General features: G+C 50.6%; 1 protein-coding gene across 1 annotated transcript in view; it reads right to left on the reverse strand.

Annotated features, from left to right (window-relative positions):
• Window positions 1-4,875: 4,875 nt before the first annotated feature.
• SLC6A11 (solute carrier family 6 member 11) overlaps window positions 4,876-27,467 on the reverse strand; it is a 125,362-nt gene continuing 102,770 nt past the window's right edge. Inside the window, exons 9-14 of the mRNA XM_027523938.1 lie at window positions 17,890-18,002; window positions 15,055-15,192; window positions 12,450-12,552; window positions 11,628-11,728; window positions 10,641-10,811; window positions 4,876-7,280 (exon numbers count right to left, since the gene is read on the reverse strand). Coding sequence (XP_027379739.1) covers window positions 7,128-7,280; window positions 10,641-10,811; window positions 11,628-11,728; window positions 12,450-12,552; window positions 15,055-15,192; window positions 17,890-18,002 — 779 coding nt within the window. The 3' untranslated portion in view covers window positions 4,876-7,127. The remainder of the gene's footprint in view (window positions 7,281-10,640; window positions 10,812-11,627; window positions 11,729-12,449; window positions 12,553-15,054; window positions 15,193-17,889; window positions 18,003-27,467) is intronic.

Here is a 27,467-nt window from a genome sequence, read left to right on the forward strand (position 1 = left end):
AGGGTAGGTCCGTTGAGATACGAGGGCGGCAGCACTTAGCACACAGGCAGTCCTCAACAAAGCGTGGCTTCCTTGCTCGTGTGTTTCCTTCTCCCTTCCAAGAGCTATGACAAGTTTGCTGTGACAAGTTCCCTGCGACAGGCATGAAGCCGCCGGCATGTCCATAAATGTTTGGAGGATTATGTGGCCTGGAGGAGGGGTCCTGCCCCCTTTGCTTCTCCCCCTTCCTGAGGTTCAGCTCACAGGGTGCCCAGAGGCCCCAGCAGAGGCTGGAGCTGAGGTTGAGGACCGTGTGCAGTGGCAACCCCCCCCCTTCTTCCTGTCATCATTTCTTCCAACCACATGGGAATCATTTTCCATTCCCTGTGGGCCTGCATTTGTAACCAATGTCCCAGTGGTGAGGGGAGGATTTTTAAAAATAGCTTTATTGATTTTATTTTTTGGAAGATAAAAGCAATAGATGTTCTTTGTTAAGGGAAAAATTAGATGGTATAGAAAGAAGAAAATTAAAATCAGCCCAAACTTTATCACCCAGAGATAATCATCTACATTTCAGGATTTGGCCTTCTCATTTCTGTGCTATGTCTTCGTGTCCAAATGGGTTTGGGGCAGGACCCCGGGGCAGATGGAGCAAGGTGGGGACCGCAGGGAGGTGGGACAGGTACCAGGGCAGGTAACTGGTGTCGGGGCCTGTGTAATTGCTGGTACATGGTCAGAGCAAACCCAGTCTGTCTCACGTGCCACATCAGCGCCTGAGAAGCTGCCTTGCACTCCTCAGATTTTATCATCATTTGCATATTCACTTCACCACAACCCCTATTATATCTTTAATACCTTTCCTGTTTGTCTGAAGCTCTATAAAACAAACACCATATAGCCACTATCTCATTTAATCTCTAGAATAACCAAAAGAGCGAGTTCCTGTTATTAGTTCCATTTCACAGATGAAGAGACTGAGGCCCAGGGAGGCTAAATGACTGTCCGAGGCATGGCGTGAGTTCAGAGCCAGGATCCAGGTCTCCTGATACCAGCATGCTGAGCAGAGCTACACATAACAAGAAGCACATTCTTTTCATGTGCCAGACACACACTCTCAACATCCCTGCCAGAGGGGCTGATTCTGTCCATCTGTCCAGTTGCACAGATGAGGAAACTGAAGTCAGAAAGGTGAGGTCATTTGCCTAAGGCCACACACCCAGGGCTGTTGAGAATTGAAGGCAGGTGTGTCCGGCTGCAAACAGGAGCTCTGAATGGGCTGGGATAAGAAGGGTGACTGTTCTGTCATGGGCAGCCTCTTTGTCCCTCATCCGGGCACCCAGGGTGGAGCCTCAGGATTGTCTCGATTCTAGTCTCTGCTCCGGTCCTGACCTCACTGGTCACGGCCTGGACCACAGGGAGGGGGCTTGGGTTTAGCAACAGCACCACCTGGTGGCTGATTCTGCCACCAGAGCCCATCTGAGCCCAGGACTCTGGGTGGGAGGGCAGTGATGGAGCGGTAGGGGAAGCCCCCTAGCTCATTCTCCTGCGTTGGAGCCCTGGGTCACCCAACAGTTGCCTGATATATAGAAGAAACAGGGGCTCTGGGTTTTGTAAACCTGGCTTTGAATTCCAGCTCAGTCTGTGTGATGTCAGCCAAGCTCCTCTACTCATTTCTCTTGAGTTTGGACTTTGAGTTTTCACATCTGTAAAGTGGGTATGAACCGCAGTCGCAGGGTAGTTCTGAGGCTGATGGAAAATACCTGCTTCCCCTCACAGTCACCCACAGATAACGCCCAGACCCTCTTTCAGGCTTCTCCTTAGTCACCCGGCTAAATGGGGCCCAAGCTTCTGTCCAGACCAGGCTAAGAGAGACTTTCCGTTCTAGAAACGGCTCACTTGGGGAAGATACTCAAAAGGAAGGCAGAGAAAATCCACGGGACAACAAGAAAAATCGAGTGTTGTCTAGAACTGGTCTGACACACTGGTGGGGGCGGCGGGGGGTGGTGGTTTCTCTGGGAGAGCCAAGCTTGGTGCACTCTCTCAAGGTCAAAGTTGCCTGCTGAGTCCTTTGCCCAGACCCACCTTGCCCACCACCTTAAGTGGTCTGCAGTCTGGCTGGCTTCCCCATCACTGCCAGGCGGGCAGGCCCACCTTTGTTCACATTCACATCAGGCTCAGTTTCCCCACCCAACTCCTGAAAGCACTTCCGAGCATCCCTCCTCCCCTTCTTCAAGGCTGCACCCTGCAGGGTGCTCTTCAAAAGCACGCTTTCCACACTGCGACCCCAAGAGTCCCCCTAGAATGCTAGATGGCTCCAAAGTCCCCCAGTAATGACCAAGATATTTTTATAGCTCCTGATGCATGCGTGCTAAGTCGCTTCAGTCATGTCCGACTCTTTGTGACCCCATGGACTGTAGCCGGCCAGGCTCCTCTGCCCATGGCATTCTCCAGGCAAGAATACTGGAGTGGGTTGCCATGTCCTCCTCCAGGGGATCTTACTGACCCAGGGATCGAACCCATGTCTCTTACATCTCCTGCACTGGCAAGCAGGTTCTGTGCCACTAGTGCCACCTGGGAAGCCCGTAGCTCCTGATGACCTCAGTAACTCTGACTTGCTCTTCAGTGCTCCTCCACTTCCCCCAGTAATCCCCTATACACAGGAGTACGGGTCCCCTCCAGTACTCTGAACCCCTTCGAACTCCCAAAGGGCTCCATCACTCACTCATGGCTTCACATAGCTCTGCTGCATCCCTAAAGACCCCCAACCTCACTCTTAGGTGCCCAGGGATCCCAGTGGTCCCTTCAAACATCCCTCTTGTCCATCTCAGTGAACCCAGTGGCAGGATATCATTCCTGGGAAACTCTGGAGACTTCCAGAGGTGCCAAGTACCAGCAAAGGGGTTTCAAGGCTCCTGAAGACCCTCGGACTTGCCCCAATGGGCCTCCCGCCATCACTCATCCTTGATGGGCCTGAGTGACCCGTCAGTGCCAGTGAGGCACTCAGCGCTCTCCAAAGGGGGAGCGTGGGAAGCGCGTGGGCCTTGCAGCCAGGCACCCCGGGGCTGTTGCTCAGCCGGCATCCAGTGCTAAGACCCAGGCAGCCAACCTGACTTCCCAGAGCCTGTGTGCTCGTTGGTGGAACGTGACCACTGTGCCAACCTACAAGGGGATTGAGGGAAGGCAATACCTACGGGAGGGCCAGCATGGTGTCCAGCACCAGGAGGTCTTCACTGCCTGCTCACTGCCTGTCCCAAGCGCCCCCTTCTCAGGCTAGCTGAGCACTTGCTCGCAGAAGCCCCCGCTCCTGGAAGCACATGCTCTGTGTGAGGACCTGCACTGATGCCGGCGTTACCCAAACCCCTCACTCCGAGACACGGGAGGGGCCACTGCACAGGATCTGAGTGGGTTTAAGAGCCAACCAGTGCTGGTGGGGGAGGGACTCTGCTCTTCACCATGTTTCCCCAAAGATGTCTTCCTGCCGCTGCCTTTGCTCAGGCTGTTCCCCATCTCAAATGGGCTTCCCTGCCAGCAAGTTCTCTCCATCCCTCACCATGCAACTCCAGTCCCCAGCCCCTGGTTAAGTGCTTGGGCGTGTGGGCCCCGTGCAGACCTGGCAAACGGCGATCCTACTCGGCTCCTCCACTTTCCACGAGGCGTATCTGGTGTCTTTTTTTTTTTGTAAGTTGTGCAGCATGTGGGATCTTAGTTCCCAGATCAGGAATTGAACCCTCATTCCCTGACTTGGACGCTCAGAGTCCACTGGACCACCAGGGAAGGCCCTGGTGTCATTTTTGGGGGGGGAGCAGATTATTTACAGTTTCTGAACATTAGTTCCTTGTATTAAGCAACGAGATGAATAAATCTTACCTGTTAGGTTTGTTGTGGGGCTCAGACAAGGTAATGCCGGCGTGACCCCTGGAACATAGTGGGTGCTCAATAAACTGTCCTGCTCCTGCCCCTGGCACTCCCTGAGTGCTCGTCCCTGGCACACTCTGCCCTGCAGTCTCTCATGCGGGGTGGCTCTGACAGTCCACCTAGCCTGACGCTGAGGGCGGCGCCTGTGTGGCTCCAGCCAGTCGCCTTCATGAAGTGGACCTTATTCTAAAGTGAGAGAGAGAAGGCCAGGAGTTGGCAACAGAGTCTGACTCGGCTCTCTACGGGGTCAGGAGGTGCCCAGGCCAAGAGCTCGCTTGAGTTTTCACAGCCTGAGAGGGTGCCAGGAGCTGAGTACGAGACAGGAGGGTAGAGGACTTCTGGGGGAACCCTGAGCCAGTTATGTTTCCTCTCTGGGTCATATTTTCTTCACCACTCTACTGACGGCCAAGCCAAGGCCCAGACAAGTGGGCAGCCTTGCCCAGGGCCACACTGCGGAGCTCAACTGGCTGGAGAAGACCGGCCAAGGCAAAGAGCTTCTCCCTCTACACGCCCAGTCTGGAGCGGCACAGACACCGTTCCATGTGACTAGGAAGGGCAGAAGCACCCAGACAAAGGGCTCTTCCACTTGTCTCAGTACCCCTAGTCCTGGGTCCACGCAGGGAACATGTGGAGTGCTCGATAGAACCCACCGAACACCAAACCCAACCCCATTTTCCAAAATTTGCAGCTCTCAGCCAACCTGGGGGCAGGAATAAACAAAGTGGGGTTGTGGCTGGATTAGAAAGACAACTCTTGTAAAGCACTTAGCAGACAGTAGCCATTCATTGTACGGTGATCACATGAAAGGCAGTGTGGGCTTCTGAAACAGCCTTGGGTGTTTCTAACTGATAACCCCCTCTGTTGAAACAACCACCCCCAAATATGGAACCCAGACAGTTTTGCAGGAATGTCACAGAAGTCAGAGAACCGGGAGAATCACCCGATGAGTTACAACCACTCCGCCAGGAAGAGCCACAGAGAGTTGGTTCATTTCTTTTAATTTTTAAAAATGAGTAAGCAGACAATCGTGTACCCTTTGAATACCCCATAAAAACGTTCATTATGCAAAACAGTACAACCTTTTTCAGTTTTTAATAATACTGTAAATATCTCAGAAAGGATGTATTGTTTCTAATGAATATCAAAAAGAGTCACCGTGATGACGTTTCGCCTGCCCCCACGTTTCCCTCCCTGCCCCCCGCCCCAAGTTACCCAGATACTAGTAGGAAATTATAAAAAGCGAAGAACAAAAGCCCTCCCTCCGCCCTGGCCTACGAGTCCCGTTAAGTGAGTGAAGTGTTGAGTGCCACACGAGCAGCTCGTCCCCAGCGAGGCAGAGGGGCAGTGCATCGGTGACCACGGTGGGTGGGGAATCGGTAGCAGCAGAAGTGGGGAGACCCCGCCCCAGCCTGTTGTGAGAAGAGCCAAGGAGGGCAGACACAGGCAGGGGCTCAGCCAGGGCCCCGATCTTCCTGCATCCATTTCCGGGGTCCACCGGAGCAGACAGGTCAAGGAGATGCCGGGCTGTGTGTGCAAAAGGGGGGCCCTGGAACCAGACACCCCGACCTGCCTGGGTGGTGGCGGCGCTTGGCCTCTCTCTTAGCAAACGCGGGCTTCAGACGGGGACCGCTGGGGGCCGAGCAGCTGGGCGTTGGGGTGAATCAGACACGCAGGTTTATTCCAGGAAACTAAATCCTCTATTTGGAGAAGGCTTGCCTTGCCACCGCATAAGACTGGGCACAGAAAGTAGAAGGGTAAAGGATGCACCTTGCCTGTCCCCAGGTAACTCAGGATCCAAGGCAGAGGCTCGACATCAAAGCCCATTAAGGAAGAGAGGGACCAGCCAGGGAGGCCCGGAGCAGTGCCAGCTGCTGCCCCAGACCCTGGAGCTGTTTGAGGGAGGGAGGGGATGGGAGCCCAGGGCTCCACACCAGTGAGCTCTGAGGCTCCTCAGCCCTTGGCCAGAAAGGCAGGCGGGCCGGCTCCTGGGGAAAAGGTAGAGGAGAAGCCTTGTGAAAATCCCAGGACTCTGCTGGTGGCAGGAATGGTGGGCAGGGACGGGGGCAGTCACAGGAATGCAGGCAAGGGAAGAGGGCAGGGGGATGCCCAGAGGGAGAGACGAGGTCGGGGGATGAAGAAGGGGCCGAAGGACGAAACCTAACTCCAGGCCCAACCACAGCTCTGACCCAGGAGGCTGGTGGGGGGTCACATGGTGCAGACCCCGCAGGGGCAGTGGTAGGACAGACAGCCACAAGGAGAACGGAGCCCAGGAACCATCAGCCAGGCACCTCCAGCCAGCCTGCTGAGGAGGAAGGAGAGGCAGAGCCGAGAGCGCGAGCAGATGGCCCGGAGGAGCCCTGCCGTCTGCGGGGCCAAGGACCAGGCTGGTCTCCACGGGAGGGAACCTCTCACAAGCCTCATGGTTTCCAGGATAAACTTGCTTTAAAGAAGGGAGTGACGAGTGGAAAGTCTTCAGGAGAATCCAAGATCAACAGCAGGTCTGCACGCCCAGGAGGCATGCAAAGGATCCCGGGAGAGGTGCGGCCAGGCCAGGCAGAAACCCCCAGAGCTCACCTGACCCAGCTGTCCCCATGGGGGAGACCCAGGAGGGCTGGGAAGAGCCCAGGTCACTCGGTGGGACCAGGGCAGAGGGGGGCCTGCCGCCCAGGAGTCCTGAGTAGGCCGGGACGTTTTCTTCTCTGACACAGCTTCGCTGTCTGCAAACCCACCAGCTCGGGAAGCCGGGGAGAATGGGCAAGGGAGGGGCTTCAGGTGGCTTGGAGACAGACAGACTGGCCTGATGCAGGGCACGGACAGGTCGGTTCAGAGGCTGACGGAGGAGGCAGACGTCGCTCCTACCCGCTCACCCCATAGCCCGAGGATAAAAAATTCCGGTCCTATGGTACGACTTCTTCCTAACCCCAGGGAATGCTGGTTACACCCTCCTCTCATGAGAAGTCCCTGTATAGGGTTATCTCTTCGCATCGTTACTCTCACAGCAGTTGGGGGGATGGGACGAAGAAGGGGCATGACTTGAAACCAGAGTGGGCACGGCCACCTTAAAATTAACTTGTTAATAAATCCTGTGCAAAAAAACAAAACAAAAACAAAACAGAAACGAGCAAGCCTCTACCATTAGGTGAAGTACGCGGTTCAGGTGTTCATTTGTACACACGGCGGTGGACGGCAGGGGGCGAGGAGCAGGAGGAGGGACATCGAGGTGGCAGGGGCGCTCAGAAGTGCGTCTCCTTCTCTGTAATTGCCGCAACGGTCCCATCGCCCTTGAGTTTGGCGTCACAGTCATTAACCGCCACCGTCCGTGGGCCTGCCCCAAGCATGCCCCGCATTTTCAGGTCGGCGCTGGGGATCATCAACTTGCGGAATCTCTACACGGTTGGAGAGGAAAAGAGCTGTCTGAGAAGGCTGTTGGAGTCCCTGGGGGGCCCTGCCTCAGCGCCTCCCAACTGCACGGCGGACACCTTGGAAGGGCCGGGGGGCATGGAAACGGCAGGCCAGGCTTGGAGTTCTGCCCTGGGCGATGCGTCGACCTGGAGATCTATTTCCTGCCCCCACCCCGGGACATGGGGACCACAGGGTACCAGCGCTGGGTGACGAAGGAGATGATGAGCGGAGTTGACTGCCCTGTACCTGGCCCGCTGCAGGTGACCAGGACGCAGGAGCTGTACCCAGGCCTCATCCTTCCTTCCTGGGCAGACTGAGGCTGGGGTCTGAGTCCCTGCTTGGCCTCGCTGCGTGTGGGGCCAGTCACCTAACATCACTGAGCTGCGCTGTCCCACCTGTGAGATGGGCCAGCTGTTCCTCCTGGGGACTCTGCTGTGAGGGTGAGCTACAGCACCTCCAGGGCCGTTTATACAGTGGTCTCTACATAAATGGCAGAGAAGGCAATGGCACCCCACTCCAGCACTCTTGCCTGGAAAATACCATGGATGGAGGAGCCTGGTGGGCCGCAGTCCATGGGGTCGCTAAGAATCCGACACAACTGAGCGACTTCACTTTCACTTTCCACTTTCATGCATTGGCGAAGGAAATGGCAACCCACTCCAGTGTTCTTGCCTGGAGAATCCCAGGGGCAGCCTCATGGGCTGCTGTCTATGGGGTCACACAGAGTCGGACACGACTGAAGCGACTTAGCAGCTGCATAAATGGGTATGTTTCCCATAGAAGGCCATCATCATGTCCATCATCCCCGTCGAGGGAACAGGAGGTGTGTGTCTGAAGATGGAAACGTTCTCGCTAAGGCCCCAACCCCGCAGAGTGGCCGGCAGTGTGCTGGGCAGACAGGGTGGCCATCATCCACTCTACCCCTGACACGTGCTCCTGCCTCTTGATCCTGCCTGGCACCCTCCCCCCCAACCTCAGCCTCATGTGCACCTCCAGAAGACGTCAGGCCAGGATTTGGGAGGTCGTTCCTGGGGCCTTTCCCCAGGAAGGCTGGAAGGACTTTGGGGTGCTGGTTTCTTACGATCAAGGGTCTGTTTTCATGTTCAGATTCTGCCATGCCTAATAGGCTGGGCTTATTCTGCCCAAGAGGGATTAACCGGCAGGATGCCCCTCTTCCCTCCATAATACCATCATGCGGAGCATCTCCTAGGTGCCAGGCAAGGCGCTAGGATCTTGACACAGGACAGGAGCTGGGAGCATAGGCTTTGGAGCCAGGTCCAGCCGGGCTGGACTCCCAGTTCCACCGCTTCACTGAGGCAAGAACTTAACCCCCTGCATCTCAGTCTCTCATCTGTCAAAGAGGTTCACAGTGGCACCTGCCTCGAGTGTCATTCTCCTGAGGTGTCCTCAGATTTGTTGACCTGTGCATGGCTCTTAGCATAGACTACCCACCCTCATAGCAACTCTCTGACCCCCATCTTTCCTTCCAGATCCTTCTCATCAGCTGGCAGAAACTTCTGGAAATGCATGCATGTGTGCTAAGTGTCTTCAGTCATGTCTGACTCTTGACACCCTATGGACTTGTAGCCCGCCAAGCTCCTCTGTCCATAGGATTCTCCCAGGCAAGAAAACTGGAATGGGTTGCCATTTCCCTTTCCAGGGGATCTTCCCGACCCAGGAATAGAACCTGCATCACTTACATTTCCTGCACTGGCAGGCAGGTTCTTTACCACTAGCGCCACCTGGGAAGCCCCTCTGGAAATGGAGGGATGTGAACTCGCTGGCAGGGGTCAGCCAGGGCCAAGGTATTTGGGCTCCAGGGCAGCTCTCCTCTGCACACGCCTGGTCCCAAGTCAGAATCAACAACTGCCCTTGCCCTACATTCCCTGCAGGAGTGGAGGACCTGGCCTTGCTCTGGGGGCAGGAGCAGGCTGGAGAAAGGGACCTTCCCTCTTGGCTTGCTCCCCCTGGCTGGGTGCTGGCTCTTCTCTGGGTGGACAGGAAGGCTGGCTGGAGCTGACTCTGGGCTGGCACTCGCCTTGGGGGGCATCGCCACACAGGCCGCACATCTGTGAGACACAGCTCAGCCCCGAACCCCGGGGTGCTGCACTGGGGCTGGAACCAGGCAAGGGGTATGGGGCACGAAGGCACAGCCTCAGGGCACCTGCTCCACCACTCCAAGGCTGTGTGCCCTGGGGCAACTTGCTTCCCCTCTCTGTGCTCAGCTTCCTCACCTGTGACGTGGGGACAGGAAGCACCTCCACCTCACAGGACAGCTGTGAGGATTTGGCAGCCTACTGAGTGTTGACGGCTTAGAGCAGCGTCTGGCACGGAGCACACAGTTTGCAGAAGGGGCATGAAGCTGACTCAGACCTCCTGACCCCCAGCAGGTGGGAAAGGAGAGTGAAGAGGGAGAGGGGGTCCAGGCTATGACAGCCAGGGTCCAAATTCACTATACAACCAGGAGACCATGGGCAGCACGATTCCATTGGCAGGAAGTGCCCCAAAGATGCACATACAGAGAGATTTCTGGGTGTCTGGGGCTTGGGACAGGGCTTACTGGAAACAGACACTGGGAATCTTATGAATACCTAAAAATATATGTAAATAAATAAAAATGTTTGCAAATGGATTTATGGTGATGATGGCACGACACAGAACACTGCTACAAAAAATACGCCATTGAATCATACCAGAAATGGGTGAATTTTATGATACAGAAAACATATGTCAATAAAATTGTTGAAAATGGTTGGTTTGCTAATTCTTGGCAGTCTGATCTTAGGCAAGTGCCTGAATTTCTCTGAGGATAGAGAAGATGCAGAACAGAGAGAGCTCTGCACGATGACGGCACAGGATAGATGCCCCCAGATGTCAGACCCTCTCCCTGCGCCCTGGAAACGGGGTCCTTAATGAACGGGATCAACAGAATACCAAGAGCTGACACTTGGCCCCTCTCTCTCCCAAGTCCTGGCTCAAGTGCTGTCCCTCTGTGCACTCACTGAGTCCTCAAACCACCTCTGTAAGTGAGGCACTGCTGCTGACCCACTTTGCAGATGGGAAAACCGAGGCTAAACTCAGGGAAAGCAGCTCAATCTCCAGGCCTCAGCACAGCAGTACTGATCAACCCCTGTCATGGAGGAGCTGGCCGGGCTTCCCCAGAAGATACGTGCAGGGCACGTTCTCATCATGCCTGTGGCCCAGATAAGGAAGTGGGGACCCAGAGGCTCCCGGGGCCACACTCACACTCACCAGCACAGCCCTCCCCCGCATAGCCAGTCCCGCCCTGTGTCACACTCCTCCGCCGCCCCGCCCTCACTGACCCCTCCTCCCGGGCCGCTCACCTCTGGCAGTGTCCCCTCTGTCTTCCACACCTTGATGCAGACCCAGACCGGGATGCAGAGCATGGAGGACAGGGCCATGAGCCAGCCGATGCCGTAGCCCCAGGCGGGGTAGGTGTACACGTTGTTGTACTTGAGGGGCTTGTATTTGACCAGGAAGAAAATGAAGATGCCCTGCGGAGAGATGGGGAGAGGTCCCTGGGGCGGCCCTCAGCCTGGGTGCGGGCGGCCGGCAGGGGAGATGGTCGACCCTGTGCGGTGGCCTCGGAGAGGTGGCACCCTGCCTGTCCACAGCGAGAAGCACAGGGAACAGGCGGCACAGGTCCCAGGAGACCCTCCTTGACACCCCCCCCCCCCCAGGAGCCTGATCCCCAGCCTCTGAACACTCAGAAATTTTAATTTTTTTTCTAGCTACTTCTCAGGGCTGGTTTCAAAGCTGACTTTCAGAACTAAGATGGTTGGTGAAGATGCTCTGAGATCCTTCCAGTGCCAAGGACTGGGTGAAGAGCAGCGGTTTTGTTTCTTTAATTAAACATCCTTTCACCAAGGCCTCTCCGCAGTTCGGTCTGAGGGGCAGAGCGTGAGCCTCTCATTACCCTCAAGCTGTTGCTTCATTGTTAACAGCAGAGCCAGATGTCTTCATGCCTCAGTCCCCACAGAGGTGGGTGCCATCTGCCCAGGCCTGCGGGTTCAGAATCAGAGGCCCCAAGAAGAGAGGTGACTTGCTCACTGTCACACAGCAAGCTGGTGGCACGACTGGGGTCTTAGTGAGGCCCCCTGGCCCAGCCCAGAAACTGTACCCCCAAAAAACACGGGCTTGGAAAGGTGTCAGTTGCCTTGGACTTTCTGAGCGCACAGAGGGTCCCCCGCAGGGACATCACCTCCTAGTTTTGGCCTCGGTCAGGCCTGGGCTCTGGGGTGGAGAAGTGGGTTGGGGATGGAGAAGGAGGGGTGTGGTGGGCTGCAGGTGGCTCCTGGCAGCACCCTTACCGCACAGATCCCGGGGGTCACGACCTTCCAGCACCATTTAATGAGTGACAACGGCCGGTAGCCAATCATGTCCTCGATGTTATCATAGAAGCGGTTGCTTCCTGCCCAGAATAAAGCAGACGGGCACCCTGCTTTATTACGGGACACCCCAGAGAATTTCTGTACAAGCCTCAGAAGAGAGGCGATGAGTATCTGCGTTCCCTGGCAGGAGACAAATTGCGGCAGGGACCCTACTTACCGCTTAGAAACTACCAGGGTGTTAGCGATGTGCGGCGTTAGGATAAACTGTGGTGGAAGGGGCTCTGAAGAGACCCCTCCTGACTCAGTCAGGAGTTTCTGGGGAAAAGGTGGAAGGTGGTCGCTCTGAGCACGGTCAGGCTGGCTGACCTGCATGGGTGGGGTGGGGGTCGGGGCTCAGACAGAAGGGCTGGTGGGTGTCTATTCACAAGCCCAGCAACTCTCATCCACTCACTCAGTCTGGGGGACAGGAAGACCCAAAGGCAGGTGCTGAGGGCCGGTCACTGGGCTGGCTGGTTTGTCTACACTCCCTCCTACCGGGAGCCACAGTGATGACTACTCCATTATACAGGTGGGAAAACTGAGCCTCAGGGGCAGAAGGATGGACCCAAGGTTACAGTGCCTGAGCCTGGAACCCCTCCCTGTGCTGCAAAAGGGTATAGAAGCAGGAGGTCTTCCAACAGGAGGGAGAACCCAAGACATCCCTGAGAGGAAGAGGCTGATGGAGATCGAGACGGGCCACAGGGAAGCCCAGCCCACCCAGGTTCCGGGTGCTGGGGCGTGGCGGGCTCGGCCTCCACTCACCGTACACCCAGCCGATGCAGATGCACTCGAAGATGGCCACAAAGAGCAGGCACATTCCACTGGCGGCGTAGGAGTCAAAGAGCTGGAAGATGTACATACCGCCCTGCGGGGTGGGAGGACAGACGCAGGGAAGAGGGACAGACAGACATATGGGACAGCAGGGTTAGCCAGCTGGCTTCGGCGAGGGCGCCCCACCCTGCGGTCACCTCCCACCCTGGAGTCACGTCCACCAGGGCAGACTGGTCTCTCCAGCATTCTGAATGCCGCACCCACCACCCTTAGACACCCTCAGGGGTTGCTGGGATCTCAGAGGTTTGTCTTGTCTCTGCTCCCTGAATGCTAGACACAACCCAGAAAACTGGAGACCGGAGGTCGGGCGGGCTCAGCACCTCCCTCCGGGGGGCTGTGACGGCCTCCCCACAGGCCTCCCTGCCTCTAGCCGTGCCCTCTCCTACACGTCCACACAGCAGCTTTCGTAGGTCCTGCCTCGTGCGGTCATAAGGCCGGTGCTACTGGTGTCCTCAGTGCGCACGCAGGGAAGTGGAGCCCCGGGGTGGTGAGAACACGCACTGCCGGTCACTACAGGTCACCCAGCCATGGGCCTGAGGCCCGGGCCCAGGCGTCCGGCCGCAGATCCTGTGACCTTCGCCACCCACCGCTTCACCTCCGTGGAGGAGCAGGTATTTGCAGACGATTTTTCCCCTAGAGCAGAGCTTTAAATGCATTTAAATGAGGGAGAAGATCCTGCCAGTAATTACTGAGTCTGCCACGGCCCATTTGGCAGGTTTAAATTCCCTGTGTGGTCACTCACAGACACGCCTCTGCAGAGGGCGGAGGTGGGTGTGTGGGGCCTGAGTGTCTGCTGATTCCTGGCCCAGGGCAGGCACAGTGCTGGCTCCCTGATGGGCCTGGGGCCCAGGGCCTGGGAGAGGGCTCTGTGAGCCAGGGTACCAGGGCCGGCCAGCCGGTGTCCAGGAGAACCCTCCACTGACGGGCCTGCTGCAAGCCAAGGATGCCCACGAATGCCTGCTTTTCCTGTAGCCCCACCAGCCTCTTGAAGGCATCAGCTAACCCCCCAATTTGTGCGTGACAAAAGACTTTACTTTGTGTAATTAATCAGCACTTAATGAGGCCCTGCTCACTGGTTGTGTGGAGAGAGGCAGGGGGGAAGTGTGGTACCCTTCATTTGCTCAAATGCTGATTATCACTCCCATTAATGTGACAATGAATAGGAGCAGGAATTATACACCCTGGGCCAGGCCCCAAGGGCACAGAATAGATCAAGGCCGGCTCCTGTTCTTGAGGACCTTGGGGCCTGGTCGGGCAGGTGAACAGACAGGTCACTGTAATGTCCAGATGGAGACTGGATCTAGCTTAGAATGAAGTCCTGGGTGGGAAGGAAAGCAGAGGAGGCTTCCAGGAGGAGGTGGCTTTTTTGAGTTGAGAGGCAGAGAATGACAAAGGTCAGCAGACCGACCTCAGTACCACATCAGCTGCTTTGACAGATTCTGAATTCCCTCACTTTTTCCATGTTCCTTACAAAACCCCTTTGTGTCTCCTGGCAATAGTTTTTTTGGTTATTTGGAGGGGGAGAGCGGCTTGGTTTTTAAAATTAATTAATTTTGTGAGTGTGGGTAAAAAGATACCTAATTTCGCCTCCCCAAGGTACTGAAGAAAGTATTTATTAGACAGGATGCTGCAGGAGGGAAGAGAATCATGGCTTTGTGAGACTGTCTGAATTTGGGGGTGTGTTGAGCCCCTCCTTGCCCACAGGCCTGGCAGACAAGAGGGGTCATGCGGAGGGTTGGAGCTAGAACACACAGCGCCTGAAGGCGTCCTGGTCCCCCAGTGATGAAGTCTGTTCTGAACTTGAGGCCAGTGAAAGTCACTGGCTGAGGGTTCTCCGGCAGACAGTGCCTCCTTCACCCAGAAGTTTTACTAAAAGGGGTAGCCTGGGCATCTGGATGCTCATGGGCTCAGTTGCTCAGTCGTGTCTGACTCTTTGCGACCCCATGGACTGTACCCGCCAGGCTCCTCTGTCCATGGGGATTCTCCAGGCAAGAACACTGGAGTGGGTTGCCATGGCTGCTCATAATGACCTGGTAAACCCAGCCTTCCTCACTGTGAGTTTTATTCCTTCTGGCGGTGGAGACCTGGAGCCGAGCACTTATACAAGTGCTGGATGAGAACTTCCATGGAGTCTCACGATGACTCATTACGAACACGAGAACACACAGTCGCTGAGAAGTGCCGGACCTGGAGGCAGGGTCACCCAGCCAGTCAAGGCCAGAGCTGAGATGTGATGTCAGATCCGCCTAACCCAAATGTGTCCATGCTAAGTCCCTTCAGTTGTGTCCGACTCTTCACAGCCTCATGGACTGTAGTCCACCAGGCTCCTCTGTCTATGGGGTTCTCCAAGCAAGAATACTGGAGTGGGTTGCCATGCCCGCCTCCAGGGGATCTTCCCGACCCAGGAATCAAACTCGCGTCTCTTATGTCTCCTGCACTGGCAGGAGGGTTCTTTACCACTAGCGCCACCAAAGCCCAGGCACTTACCCCTCGTGTTACCCTGTCCACGTCACTTACCTGTGTGGCTATCACTCACCTCCGTTAGCATCACAAGGCCCAGAAAGTAGGAGGTGACCGACAGGGCCAGGATGAGCAGCTCCCGCCGATAGCCCCTCCGGAAGACCTTGGGGTACATGTCTACCACAGCGGTCACCAGGCTCTCCACACACACGAACTGGACGGGGCAGAAATGATGGTGTGAAGCCCCAGAGAAAGGCCATTAGAGGCCCTGGCTCCAGGCAGACACAGCAGCCCTAAAGCCTGGGCTTCCCTCCCCGCTGGGCCTCACCTTCATTGCCACACTTCCTCACCCTGACGGAGGATCCAGGAATAACAACAGTATCCCCCGCACTTACAGAATGTCAGCAGGCCCATTCAACACAAGAGGACCCTGAGGCTCAGAGAGGGAAGGTGACCAGCCCAAAGTCTCTCAGCTAGGAAGCAGGAGAGTCAGGCCTTGAGATGAGGTCTCCTGACTCTAAAGCTAGAATTCCTTCTCCCTTATGCTGCCAGTCATGTGCCCATGCGCTGGGCCTTGTTCTGGGGTGGACGAAATAAATGAGATCCAGTCTTGGCCTGGGAAGCAAGATGGCAGTTTGGGTAACTGTCTTGAGAGCTGAGGGCTCTGATCAGTCTGTGGGGGCCTGACTTACTTCATCCTCCAGGCCCGTGACAGTGCCCCTGCCCTTTGCTTCTGGAGGGCAGGTGGCCTTCTGCTGGGGGGAGGGCAATCAGGGGAGCTAATACCCAGCTCTTGTGTTTGGGCAGGTTTAGATGGCAGAGCTTGAGCCACTATGCATCTGTGTCCCACCATGCTGAGACAGGGCCAGGAGTGAGATCAGTCACACTCCTACTCAACCCTCAACACCCAGACCAAATAGCCCAGCATATCCCTCACCCCCTACCCGAGTTCTCCCAGCGCTGTGGGCAGGTCTCCTGCATGAGCCCTTTCCTGACTGCTTCTTCTTGCCCTAGACTTGGGCAGAACAAACCCAGCCTCTATTCCAGGCCCAGTCCATACCCCTCATCTGTAGGGTCCATGCTTGCTTAGATCTGTCTCCTTACAAAAAGGTGAGACCCTGGAAGGCAGGGGCCATGTCACTGATATCTACTTCAAGTGGCACCGAGCAGACGCTCAGAAAATGTTTGATAAATGAATTATAACAACCGTGTTCATCATGTGGTGAACACACGGTGCTTGTTGTGTGCCAGGCTCAGTTCTAGGTAGTTAACAGATGTTAATTTCTTTAATCTCTATGTATTAAGTTCTACTATTGTCCCTCTTTTGTAAAGAAGACACAGAAGCATAGCAGTGTAAGTAACTTGCCCTGAGGTCACAAAGGGCTAACCATTTAGAGCCTGAATTTGAACCAGGCAATCTTGTTCCAGAGGCTGGGCTGTCACCACTGTGGGGCACTGGGAGGTCATTATTTGGGGGCACCCCCGTCCCTGGAGCCACTGCTTGGCTCCATGTCTTTTCTGGTCCATGTCTACCTCCCCAGGGAAGGTATTTCCATCCTCATTGTGCAAAGGGACTGCAGCACAGTCCAGAGTCACACAGCTGGCAAGAGTTGGGACTTAAACTCAGTCTAGACTCCAACGCCCAGGCTCCTGGCCTCCAGGCTGTCCTGTCTCTAGGGGAACACTAGCTGTGCTTGTCCTTTCTCTAGGGTCTACAGGGAAGGAAGGGGACTCAGGGGACGATGTTGATCCAGCACTTAAACTGAAGAGGCATCAGAGCAGATGGGCTACGAGGTGCGGAGACCTGGGAGCATATCCTGTCAAGTCACTTGGCCTTTCTGAGCCTCAGTTTCTTCCTCTGTAAAATGGGGATAACAGAAGCCCCCCTGCCCCCAGCCCATATGGCTATCATAATTAAAAACTGAGGACACAGCACAGGCACACTTGGGGGTGGTCTGAGCAGCCACCCCCCGCCCTAGGGCCCCAGGCCCCCTTTGCAAACAGAGTATCTCAGCCCTAGTGCTGGTCTGGCTCAGCCCAGGGGCTCGCAGAGCCCAGGCCTGGCCCCCACACCCGTCTGAGGAGACAGGCCTGTCACTGTCACACAAGCTGCTGATCCCTCCTGAGGCCTCTGCCGGTGACAATGGAGGGACGGTTATCAGCAAAAACACCCGGTTGCTTCTGCAGCTCGGCTTAGCAGTTTCTGAGAAACCATCCAGGGGAAGAAATAGGACGTGGCTGGATTGACAGCCACGCCAGCCACGGGGCCTGGATACTGAGTGACTTGCACAAGGTCACAGGTAGGGGGCAGGGAGCACCTAGCCAAGAGACCCCTGTCTGAGAGCCTCAGCGCCTGGCTTTGGCTGGAAGACCTTCTCTGGGGCTCTTAGGAAGGCCAGCCACAGTACAGCAGCAGGGCCAAGGGTTGACTTCTGGAGATGAAGAGGCCACAGGATTCCAGCAGGGAAACCAAAGAGCGGATTGAAGGAGGGTGGGAGGGTGGGCGGGGGCGAAAAGATGTAAGTGCATACATTTGCGTTAAGAGAAAAGAAAATGCAAACAGGTAAATTGTTAGTTCTAACTCCATATCCTTCACGGAGGTGGGCTGCCAAGTGGGGGTGGGTCTGGGAGAGGCAGGAGAACAGAGGCGGGTGGGGGCAGGGTGCGGATGTGGGGGGAGCGGGAGCTGGTGGTGGTACCTAGGACCCACCCAGGTGGCCACCTGGTGCATGTCATGGGAGCCCTGATACGGAGATCAAGGAAGGAAGCAGACGCTTTTCCGTGTTCCCAAGCCTTTTATGATCTGGTTGGTCCTGACTGACCAGAACCAGGACGTGGTGTGCAGGCCCCAGATCTGTTCCTGGGAGCAGCACCTGCCCCCCTGCCACTGCCGCCTGGGCTCCCCGCTTACCTGGCTGTCCAGGCCCAGGAAGATGAGCATCATGAAGAACAAGGTGGCCCAGAGTGGGGAGAGGGGCATCATGGTGACGGCCTTGGGGTAGGCGATAAAGGCCAGGCCAGGGCCTGGAGAGGAAGCAGACAGAAGGGGGCTGAGTGGAGTTCAGTGCCTCATTCAATTGCTATGTTCATCTAAAATTGACTAAGTGTTTCTTTTGTGCCCAGTGCTGTGCTGAATTCTTCCTTGAATCATGTACAGCTCACAGCCACCCCATGCTCCTGGTTCTACGAGGATACCCATTGTACAGATAAGCAAGCTGAGGCAGAGAGAAGGAAGCAAGGATCTGGAAGGGTCAAGACTCAAGCCCAGGTTAGTCTGACACCCAGACCATCCTCTGCACAGACGTGTCTCTATTCTTACCAGGGTAGGTGAAGAGAGGTGGTGGCGGGAGGCATTCTTATTAAAATGCAGGTTGTCAGGCCCGCCTAGAGATCTTAATTCAGCCAGTCTAGGGTGACAGAAGGACCAGTGGCTCCTATGCAAGTAGTCAGAAGTCAGGGCTTGGACAAATGCTGGTCCACCCAGGCCACCTTCTCCTTTGAGCGTCTCCCAGGTCCACACTCACTTCTCCTGACTGCTTCCAATAGGGGGCTTGACAGCACAGCCTCAGCATGGGAGTCTGATGCTCTAGCCCTGCAGCACAGTGGCCAAGGGTTCAAATCCCCATTCTTTACTGGGAGCTTCACCCTTGTCTCCTCAGCTAGAAAATGGGAACAATGGATTCCTACCTAAGAAGGCAGTTGGCGGAGTTCAGTGTGATGATGCAAAAATATGGAAAGCACTTAAAAAGGTAAATGTTCAAGAAACATTTATCCTCATTATCTTCTACTGTAAAAAACAGCCTTATTAAAGTCTAATTTACCTATCATAAGTGTTCATTTTAAGTGTATGATTCAATGAGTTTTGAAACGTGGAGACACCCAGATAACCGCCACTGGAGCAGAGAGCACTTCCTCCGTCCCCTGGCCCCTCTCTGCAGTCTCTCCACCCTAATTCCCTGTCTCTGTACTCAGCAACTACTGATCTTTTTTTTTTTTTCACCTTAGATTAGCTTTGTTCATCCTACCTAGGAGGGGAATTACCAGGTCTTATGGGAATCATATGTTTAATTTTCTAGGAAATACCAAACGGATTTCCAAAGTGACTCTGTCATTTTACAGTCCTACCAGCAACAATAGAGAGTTTCAGGGGCTCCACATCCTTGTCAACACTTGATGTTCTCAGTCTTTTAAATTTAGTCATTATAGTGGGTATGAAGTGTTGTATCATTATGTATGTATTTTTAATTTGTATTTCCCTGATGACTAACAATGTGAAGTATCTTCACATATCTTTATTGTCCATTCATAAATCTTCTTTTTATTATTTTTAAATTTATTTATTTATTTATTTTTTGCCCATGTTGTGACTTGCAGGATCTCAGTTCCTCAACCGAGGATTGAACCCAGGTCCTCAGCAGTGAAAGCAAGGAGCCTGATCACTGGACTATCAAGGAATTCGCTACATATCAACATCTTTTGTGAAGTGCCTCCTGTGTTCTTGCCCATTTTCAGCTGGGTTAGCTCCTTTTTATTGAGTTGTGAGAATTCTTAATATATTTGGGATACAAACCCTTTATGAAACAAAAGTATTATGATTATCTTCTCCAAGTCTGTTGCTTACCTTTTCATTTTTAAATTAAATTTTGTGAAAAGTAGAATGTAAAAATTTCCCAATTGTTTGTTGTTGGTATAAAAAAATACCAAAGATTTTTGATTGTCTTTCTATCCCATGACCTTACTAAATTCACTTAGTAATTTTTTTTTGTAGATTTCTTAGGATTTTCTATGTGGTTAATCATGTTGTTTATGAATGAAGACAGTTTTCCTTCTTCCTTTATAATCTTAATACTTTTACTTTTTTTGCCTTATTATACTGTGTAGGAATTTCAGTATGATATGTTTTTAGCTTTACAATGTTCAGTCAACATACTGCTTCCTGAAATTCACTTTTGTTAGCTCCTTTTCCATTCTTTTCAGAATGATTGCATTATGCATTTGTAATACAGTTAAATTCATTCATTACTATTTGTATTATATTTGGTTCCATCCACAAAAAAGTAACTATTTGTCTTGAGTGCTCTGTGAAACAATACTGTGGCTCTCAGTAAGAGCTACTAAAGATAAATACTCAGAGAAGGTGTTCTTCCTTCTCCTTACTTAATTCCTCACCTTTTTCTATCCCTTTTCCACTCACCACTGTAGGCAATCATTGTCTTTAATTTTTAAACTTTTTTTTTTCCCTAATTTTTAAACTTTTATGCACAGACCTATTTTTAAAAATATCCTTTAATTTCCATTTACTTGATTATTTTTTATAATGAATGAATGTTGAACTTTTCAAAGACTTTTCCCACGTCTATGGAGATAATTTTATGATTTATTTTGGACTATTAATATGGTGTGTGATATCAATGGCTTTCTTAACATTAAATCAACCTTCCATTATTCCTGGAATAAATCTTACTTGGACATGGTATATTACCTTCTTAATGTGATTCTGGATTCTAATATTTTAGATTTGAGTTTGCTAATACTTTATTTGGTATTTTGGCATCAATATGCATGAGTGATATTAATCTGTAGTTTTCTTTCTTGGCATTGTCTGTCTGGTTTAGGTTTCAGTACTGTGTGTTTCAGGTAATGAATTAGGAAAGTTTCCTCCGTTTTCAAGCATCTGGAATCATTTATAGAGCACTGGGCCTATCTTATCTGGTCTCAAAGGGTTGGTAGAATTCCTCTGAGAAGCCTTCAGGGCCTGATGTTTTCTTGTGAGGTTGCTCTTCAGTAACTTTGTTTCTTCTATGGAGATTGGCCTGTTTAAGCTTTCTAAGTCAAATGGGGTCAGTTTTAGCAATCTCCATTTCCCTAGGAAAATATTCATTTCATCTAGGTTTTCAAATTTATATGCAAAGAGGATTGCAAAGTAATCTCTTATGATTTTAAAAAATGTCTTCTGCTCCAATGGTTATTTCCCTTTTGTAATTTCTTATTTTGCTATTTGTATGTTCTCTACCCCCCAACCTCATTTCCCCCCTGCCCCTTGATCCTCTGGTGATGTGCCTATTTTTATTTTGAAAAACCTAGAATTTTATTATTTTTTAAAAACCCAGTTCTCTACTTCATTACTTTCTGCTTTTTATTATTTCCTTCCTTTAACTGTCTCTTAGTTCATTTTGTTGCTGTTTTTATTTTTCTGAACAAGGAAGGTAATTATTTCCATTTCTGCACTTTTATTGATACATGTGTTTAGTAAAGTTCTTGTTGTTAGTTTATTTCTATGTCCCCTTGCATTGTCTGCAGTTTTTTGCTTCATAAAGATTATTGCTGTGTCATTTGGTGCATACATTTGTGTATGTGCTATATCTTCACTGTGAATCATGGTTTTTAACATTAAAAAAGTATTATCCTTTGTTATCCTTAATGCTTGTGGGCTTGACTGCTACTCTGTCTTTATTTATAGCCTTTGTGAGTCACTTTGTTCTGGGTGTGTCTCTTGCACACAGAATAGATAAGCATACCTCAGAGATGTTGTAGGTTTAGCTCCAGACTACCATGGCAAACTGAGTCACATAAATTTTTTGGTTTCCCAGCAAACATAAGAGTTATGTTCACACTATAGTCTACTAAGTGAACAATACCAGTAGGTCTAAGAAAAGGTATATACATTAATTAAAAAATAGTTTATTGCTGAAGAATGCTAACCATCATCTGAGTCTTCAGTGAGTCGTAGTCATTTTGCTCAGGGAAGGTCTTGCTGCGATGTTGACGGCTGCTGACTGATCAGGGTGGTGGTTGCTGAAGGTTGGGGTGGCTGTGGCAATTTCTTAAAATAAGACAAGAATGAAGTTTGCTGCCATCGATTAACTCTTCTTTGCATGAGTGATTTCTCTGTAGCAGGCAGGGCTGTTGGATAGCATTTTTACCCAGAGGAGAACTTCTTTCAAAGTTGGAGTCAACCCTCTTAAATTCTGCTGCTGCTTTAGCAACTATGCTTACTGTTGTTCAGTTGCTCAGTCATGTCTGACTCTGTGTGACCCCGTGGGCTGTGGAACGCCAGGCCTCCTTGTCCCTCATCATTTCCCAAAGTTTGCTCAAGTTCATGTCCATTGCATCATGATGCCATCCAGCCGTCTCATCCTCTGACACCCTCTTCTCCTTCTGCTCCCAATCTTTCCTAGCATTGGGGTCTTTTCCAGTGAGTCAGCTCTTCACATCAGGTGGCCAAAGTATTGGAGCTTCAGTGTCAGTCCTTCCAATGAATATTCAGGGTTGATTTTCCTTAGGGCTGACTGGTTTGATCTCCATGCTGTCCAAGGGACTCTCAAGAGTTTTCTTCAGCACTTTTGCTGTCATTTCAACAAGCTTCACAACATATTTACCAGTAGTATATTCGATCTCAAGAAACCACTTTCTTTACTCACTCATAAAAAGCAACTCGTCATCCACTAGTTTTAATAATAATTTAAAAGTTTGAAATACTGTGAGAATTACCAAAATGTGACACAGGGACATGAAGTGAGCACATGCTGTTGGAAAAATTGTGCTGGTAGATGTGGCTTGATGCAGAGTTGCCACAAACCATGAGTTTGTAAAAATTCAAAAATAAAACAAGTGAAGCACAATAAAACACGGTATGCCTATGCATTAGGTCTTACTTTATGAGTCAAATTGAAAATCTTTTTCTTTCAATAGACAGTAACCCTCTACTGACAAGATTGATAAATTTGGTCTTGACTGACAATATATAATTATGTATATTTCATATGTATATGAGTTGTGTATTCTGTTTTTTTTTTTTTTTTTAATTATTATTTAGGAAGGCTTATGTTACTATTCTGGTAGCTCAGTGGTAAAAAAAAAATGCCAATGCAGGAGATGCAGGTTTGGTCCTTGGTCTGGGAAGATCCTCTGGAGAAGGAAATGACAACTCACTCTAGGATTCTTGCCTGGAGAAGCCCATGGACAGAGGAGCCTGGCATGCTACAGTCCATGGGGTAGCAAAGACTCAGACTCATTTAGCAACTGAACAACAACAATGTTTTTATTCTAGTGGCTAACTTCATACTTGTACCCTTTTTAATGCTCTTAGGCCCTTAGTCTCTTATTTAAACCTTTAATATCTGTCTTTTCAGGTCCCCCACACCCACCAGTATCTACCACCACTCATTCATCATACATCAGGGAGTTTTTTCTATCTTCTCTTGCCTCCTCTTTCTATTTTTTGGTTGAATGATCTCTACTTTGAAACAGTATGCAGCGTATTTCTACACTAGTTCTCTATCTTCTTCCCTACCTTTGTTTTGATCTTATACATAGACATACATATTAATACATATTTTATATATTCTAAGAGCTCAACATAAGTCTTTTTCTGGAGTTTTACCAGTCATTATTGGGTTGGATGACATTCATGCACTGATAGAAGAATGTCAGAACATAAGAAGTCTCTAAGTTCTTGCATATTAAAAATGGCTTTTCTATATAGCTTTAACATACTATATATAACATATATAGCCATAACATACATGAAGACATGGCTGGATATTAAATCCTGGTTCTTACTTCTTAACATGAATTAAAAAAAAAATTCTATCCCATAGTTGCCTTGCTTTGTATGTTGGTTTCAAGAAGTATGGTGCTAGTTTAATACTTTTGCTATTATAAGTTATTTGATCTCTTCTTGCCTGGAAGCCTTGTGGATTTTATCTATTTCTTTGAAATTTGGCCCACGGCACTGGGAGCATGGAGTCCTAGCCACTGGACCACCAGGAAGGTCCCGGGTTCTCTTTTGTTTTGCAGGTCTTTACATGTTACCTCTTTTTCTTGGGCTCCCTTCACCATCTCCCTATAAAACGATGCTTTTCTTTCTTTTTGCCCCCCACCTCTTTTTTTCTCTGCAAGGTTTATGTTTCAAATGGCTCCTTTAAAATGTGCCTATGCCTTTAAATGGTCCTTACTCCTTGAAATCACACCTACTTTGAACCCTGTAGTCCCTGCTAAAGGATCTGTCAGGATCCTTTCCAGGACTTTCAGATTGAGAGTAGATTCAACCTTTCTGGTGACTGCTCCAAATCACTCCCAGATCCTTTCGCTAGCCTCTGTCTTCCATCTGTCCCACAGTTTTTCTCAGCTTGCCTTTGGCAGAGATACTGTGTGCTGGGATTGGTGATTTTTCTTTCTGTCACAGTTATCTGCAGCTTCAACATTTTGTGTCTTCAAATTATCCAGGAGGCACAGCTTTGTGTAGAATATACTTTTCCCTTCCTGTTTTATCTTGTTGTTTGTGGGAAAAAATTGGGATAATAAGAAGCTATACAGTTGTCACTGTCCTCAGATACTCTTACTTCCTCTAATTTTTAAAAGACTTTGTGTAAGACTGATAAGATCCGTCTAGTCAAAGCTATAGTTTTTCCAGTAGTCATGTATGGATGTGAGAGTTGGACCATGAAGAAAGCTGACCACTGAAGAATTGATGCTTTTGAACTGTGGTACTTGAGAAGACTATTGAGAGTCCCTTGGACTGCAAGGAGATCAAACCAGTCAATCCTAAAGGAATCAACCCTGAATATTCATTGGAAGGACTGATGTTGACGCTGAGGCTCCAATACTTTGGCCACTTGATGTGAAGAGCCAACTTATTGGAAAAGACTCTGATGCTGGGAAAGATTGAGGGCAAGAGGAGAAGGGAGGCGACAGAGGATGATGGTTGGATGGTATCACTGACTCAATGGACATGAGTTTGAGCAAACTCCAGGAGATGGTAAAGGACAGGGGAGCCTGGTGTGCTGCAGTCCATGGGGTCACAAACAGTTGGACACGACTGAGCAACTGAACAAGAAGACTGACATTATTTCTATTTAAACATTTAGTAGAATTTACCAGTGAAACAGCAGGCCTGGAGTCTTCTTGGTAGAAAGATTTTTGACAATGAATTCAATTTCTTTTGGAAATACAAAGCCATTTAGTTTTTCTGTTTCTTCTTGAGTTAGCTTAATTAAATTATGTAGTATTTTTTAGGAAGTTGCCCATTTAATTTACATTATCAAGTACATTAGTTTGAAGTTGTTCATGGTATTTCCTTATTCTCATTTTTAAGGTCTGCAGGACCTGTAGCCATGTCTTCTGTTTCATTCCTGATATCAGTAATTTGTATTTTCTCTCATTTTCCTTTCATTTGTCCTGTCAGTTATAAATTTTGCTATTTTTTATAATACAAAATTTTCACTTTGAAAATTTTCTGTTGCTTGCATGTCTTACCTTAATTAGTTTTTTGCTTCTACTTACTCTGGGCTTCCCTGGTGGCTCAGGCAGTAAAGAATCTACCTGCAATGCAGGAGACCCAGGTATAATCCCTGGGTTGGGAAGATCCCCTGGAGAAGGGAATGGGTACTGATTCCAGTATTCTTGGCTGGGGAATTCCATGGACAGAGGAGCTTGGTGAGCTACAGTCCACAGGGTAGCAAAGAGTTGGATACAACAAAGTGACTAAGGCTTCTAACATTCTCTACTTACTTTGTATTCCTTTCTTTCCCCCAGCTTCTTCTGATAAAAACTTAAAGTGTTTACTTCAAATCCTTCTAATTAGGTATTTAAAGTTACAATTTTCCCTGTAAGATCCTGCTGAGCAAGGTGAGAAGGCTACATACTTGCAATACGCAATTTCTGCAAAAGGCAGGAACTCCTAAAGGGAATCTTGGTCTGATTCACACCCTTAAACACAGAGCAGGCTTACCTCCTTAGCACCTGAAGTGACACGGAGGGTGAAGCAGAAGAGATGACAGCCAAGCCAGGCTGTACCACCTATGTTCTGCGCGACCTTAGAGGAACCACTTCAGGCTCGGAGCCACAGAGTAGCGTCCTCATCTCTAATGGGCCCCAGGACTGCTGTCTACATGAATGGCGCCCCCTGTAGTTGTGCAGGGAACATTCTGCACAGCCTTCGTATAGCCTGCCTTGTAGATGTGCTGTAGATACTTCATGAAGTAGTATGAACAACCAGCCTGGGGCCTGATAGGTGAGACAGAGTAAATCAGTGATGGCACATCCATTCCGTGGAACCTCACTTGGCCATGGAAAGTCACGATTAAGCTCTCTATCTGTGCTCAGTCATGTCTGACTCTTGCGACCCCATGGACTGTAGCCCAGCAGGCTTCTCTGTCCATGGGATTATCCCAGCAAGAATACTGGAGTGGCTTGCCATTTTCTCCTCCAGGGAATCTTCCTGACCCAGGGATTGAGCCCACATCTCCTGCACTGTAGGCAGATTCTTTACCAATGAGCCACCTGGGATGCTGAGATCTCTACTTACTGAGGAAGAAAACTCTCATACTTTATTGTGAATGGAAAAATAAAACCAAATATGATCCAGTTTTCATCAATATAGGTATAGCTGTATATGTATGGAAAATCCTGGCAAGAGAACCTCAAAGTGCAGTCTGAGTCAGACTGGAGACTTTTTCCTTTGTCAACATTTAAACATTTTCCTACAGTAAGTATGCTTACAATTTGAAAAAAAAAAAAATGTTTGTTTTAGTTGGCTCTTTTCCTTTCCACCTCCACTCTGAGCTTCAGCTTTAAAATGCATCTATCAAACGGAAAAGATGGTGAAAAGAGCAGCAGCAGTGCCGCAGACACGCTGTGTCACTCCGCACCTGAGCTGGGAGTCAGTCTGCTGGTTTTACAGAGGAAGAAGCAGATTCTCAGAGAAGGCACAGGGCCCACGGAGGAGGCACCACTCCCTCTTCGCAGGGCTGCTCTGCGCTTTACTGCCATGAAGGAACATGGATGTTGTGTGAAGTGCCAGGTGCCTGCCTACTGTGGGCTGCAGGACGGAGCACTCAGAGCATGGCCTGGATCAAATCCAATAGTTCTGTTCCCTGCAGGGTATGTGACCTTAGGTGGGCGACCACACCTCTCTGAGCCCCAGCTTCCTCACTGGTAAAATAGGGGTAGGAGAAGTGCCACCCTGGGGGCTGAGTCGAGGATCGTATGAGGCAGTTCCTGCCCAGAGTGTGCAATCTATGATGGACAGCTTCGGTCATATTAATATCCTCTGGTCCAGCTCTTGTCCCCTGATTTCAGCAGGGACTGTCTCTCTCTCTCTCTCTGACAGATACCATGCAGAAGGTGGAGCCCCAGGGGCCATGAAGCAGAGCTCGGCAACCAGCTTCCTGATTCAGGGTCCACACCCACCACCCTGCCAGCTTGGTGGGTCAGAGGTGTACTTCCTATCTGTGCATGTCAGGCAAAAGCAGCCATGCCACGGACTAGAGTTCTCAACGGAGGCAATGCAGCCTTGCAGGTGGCAGGGTTTGTCATAACAAATGGGGGGCATGAGCAGCCTTGAACAGACAGAAGCCAGGGAGGCTGGACCCCCTGTGATGCTCCTGACTGTCTCACCAGATATTCCTATAGCTGAGAAACCTATTTAGATGTATGGAGGTTAGCGTCTAACTCTGTCATGCGGATATAAACTATTTTTGTACTTTA

The sequence above is a fragment of the Bos indicus x Bos taurus genome, chromosome 22, assembly GCF_003369695.1.
Source record: "Bos indicus x Bos taurus breed Angus x Brahman F1 hybrid chromosome 22, Bos_hybrid_MaternalHap_v2.0, whole genome shotgun sequence".
In the NCBI taxonomy this organism is placed as follows: Eukaryota; Metazoa; Chordata; class Mammalia; order Artiodactyla; family Bovidae; genus Bos; species Bos indicus x Bos taurus.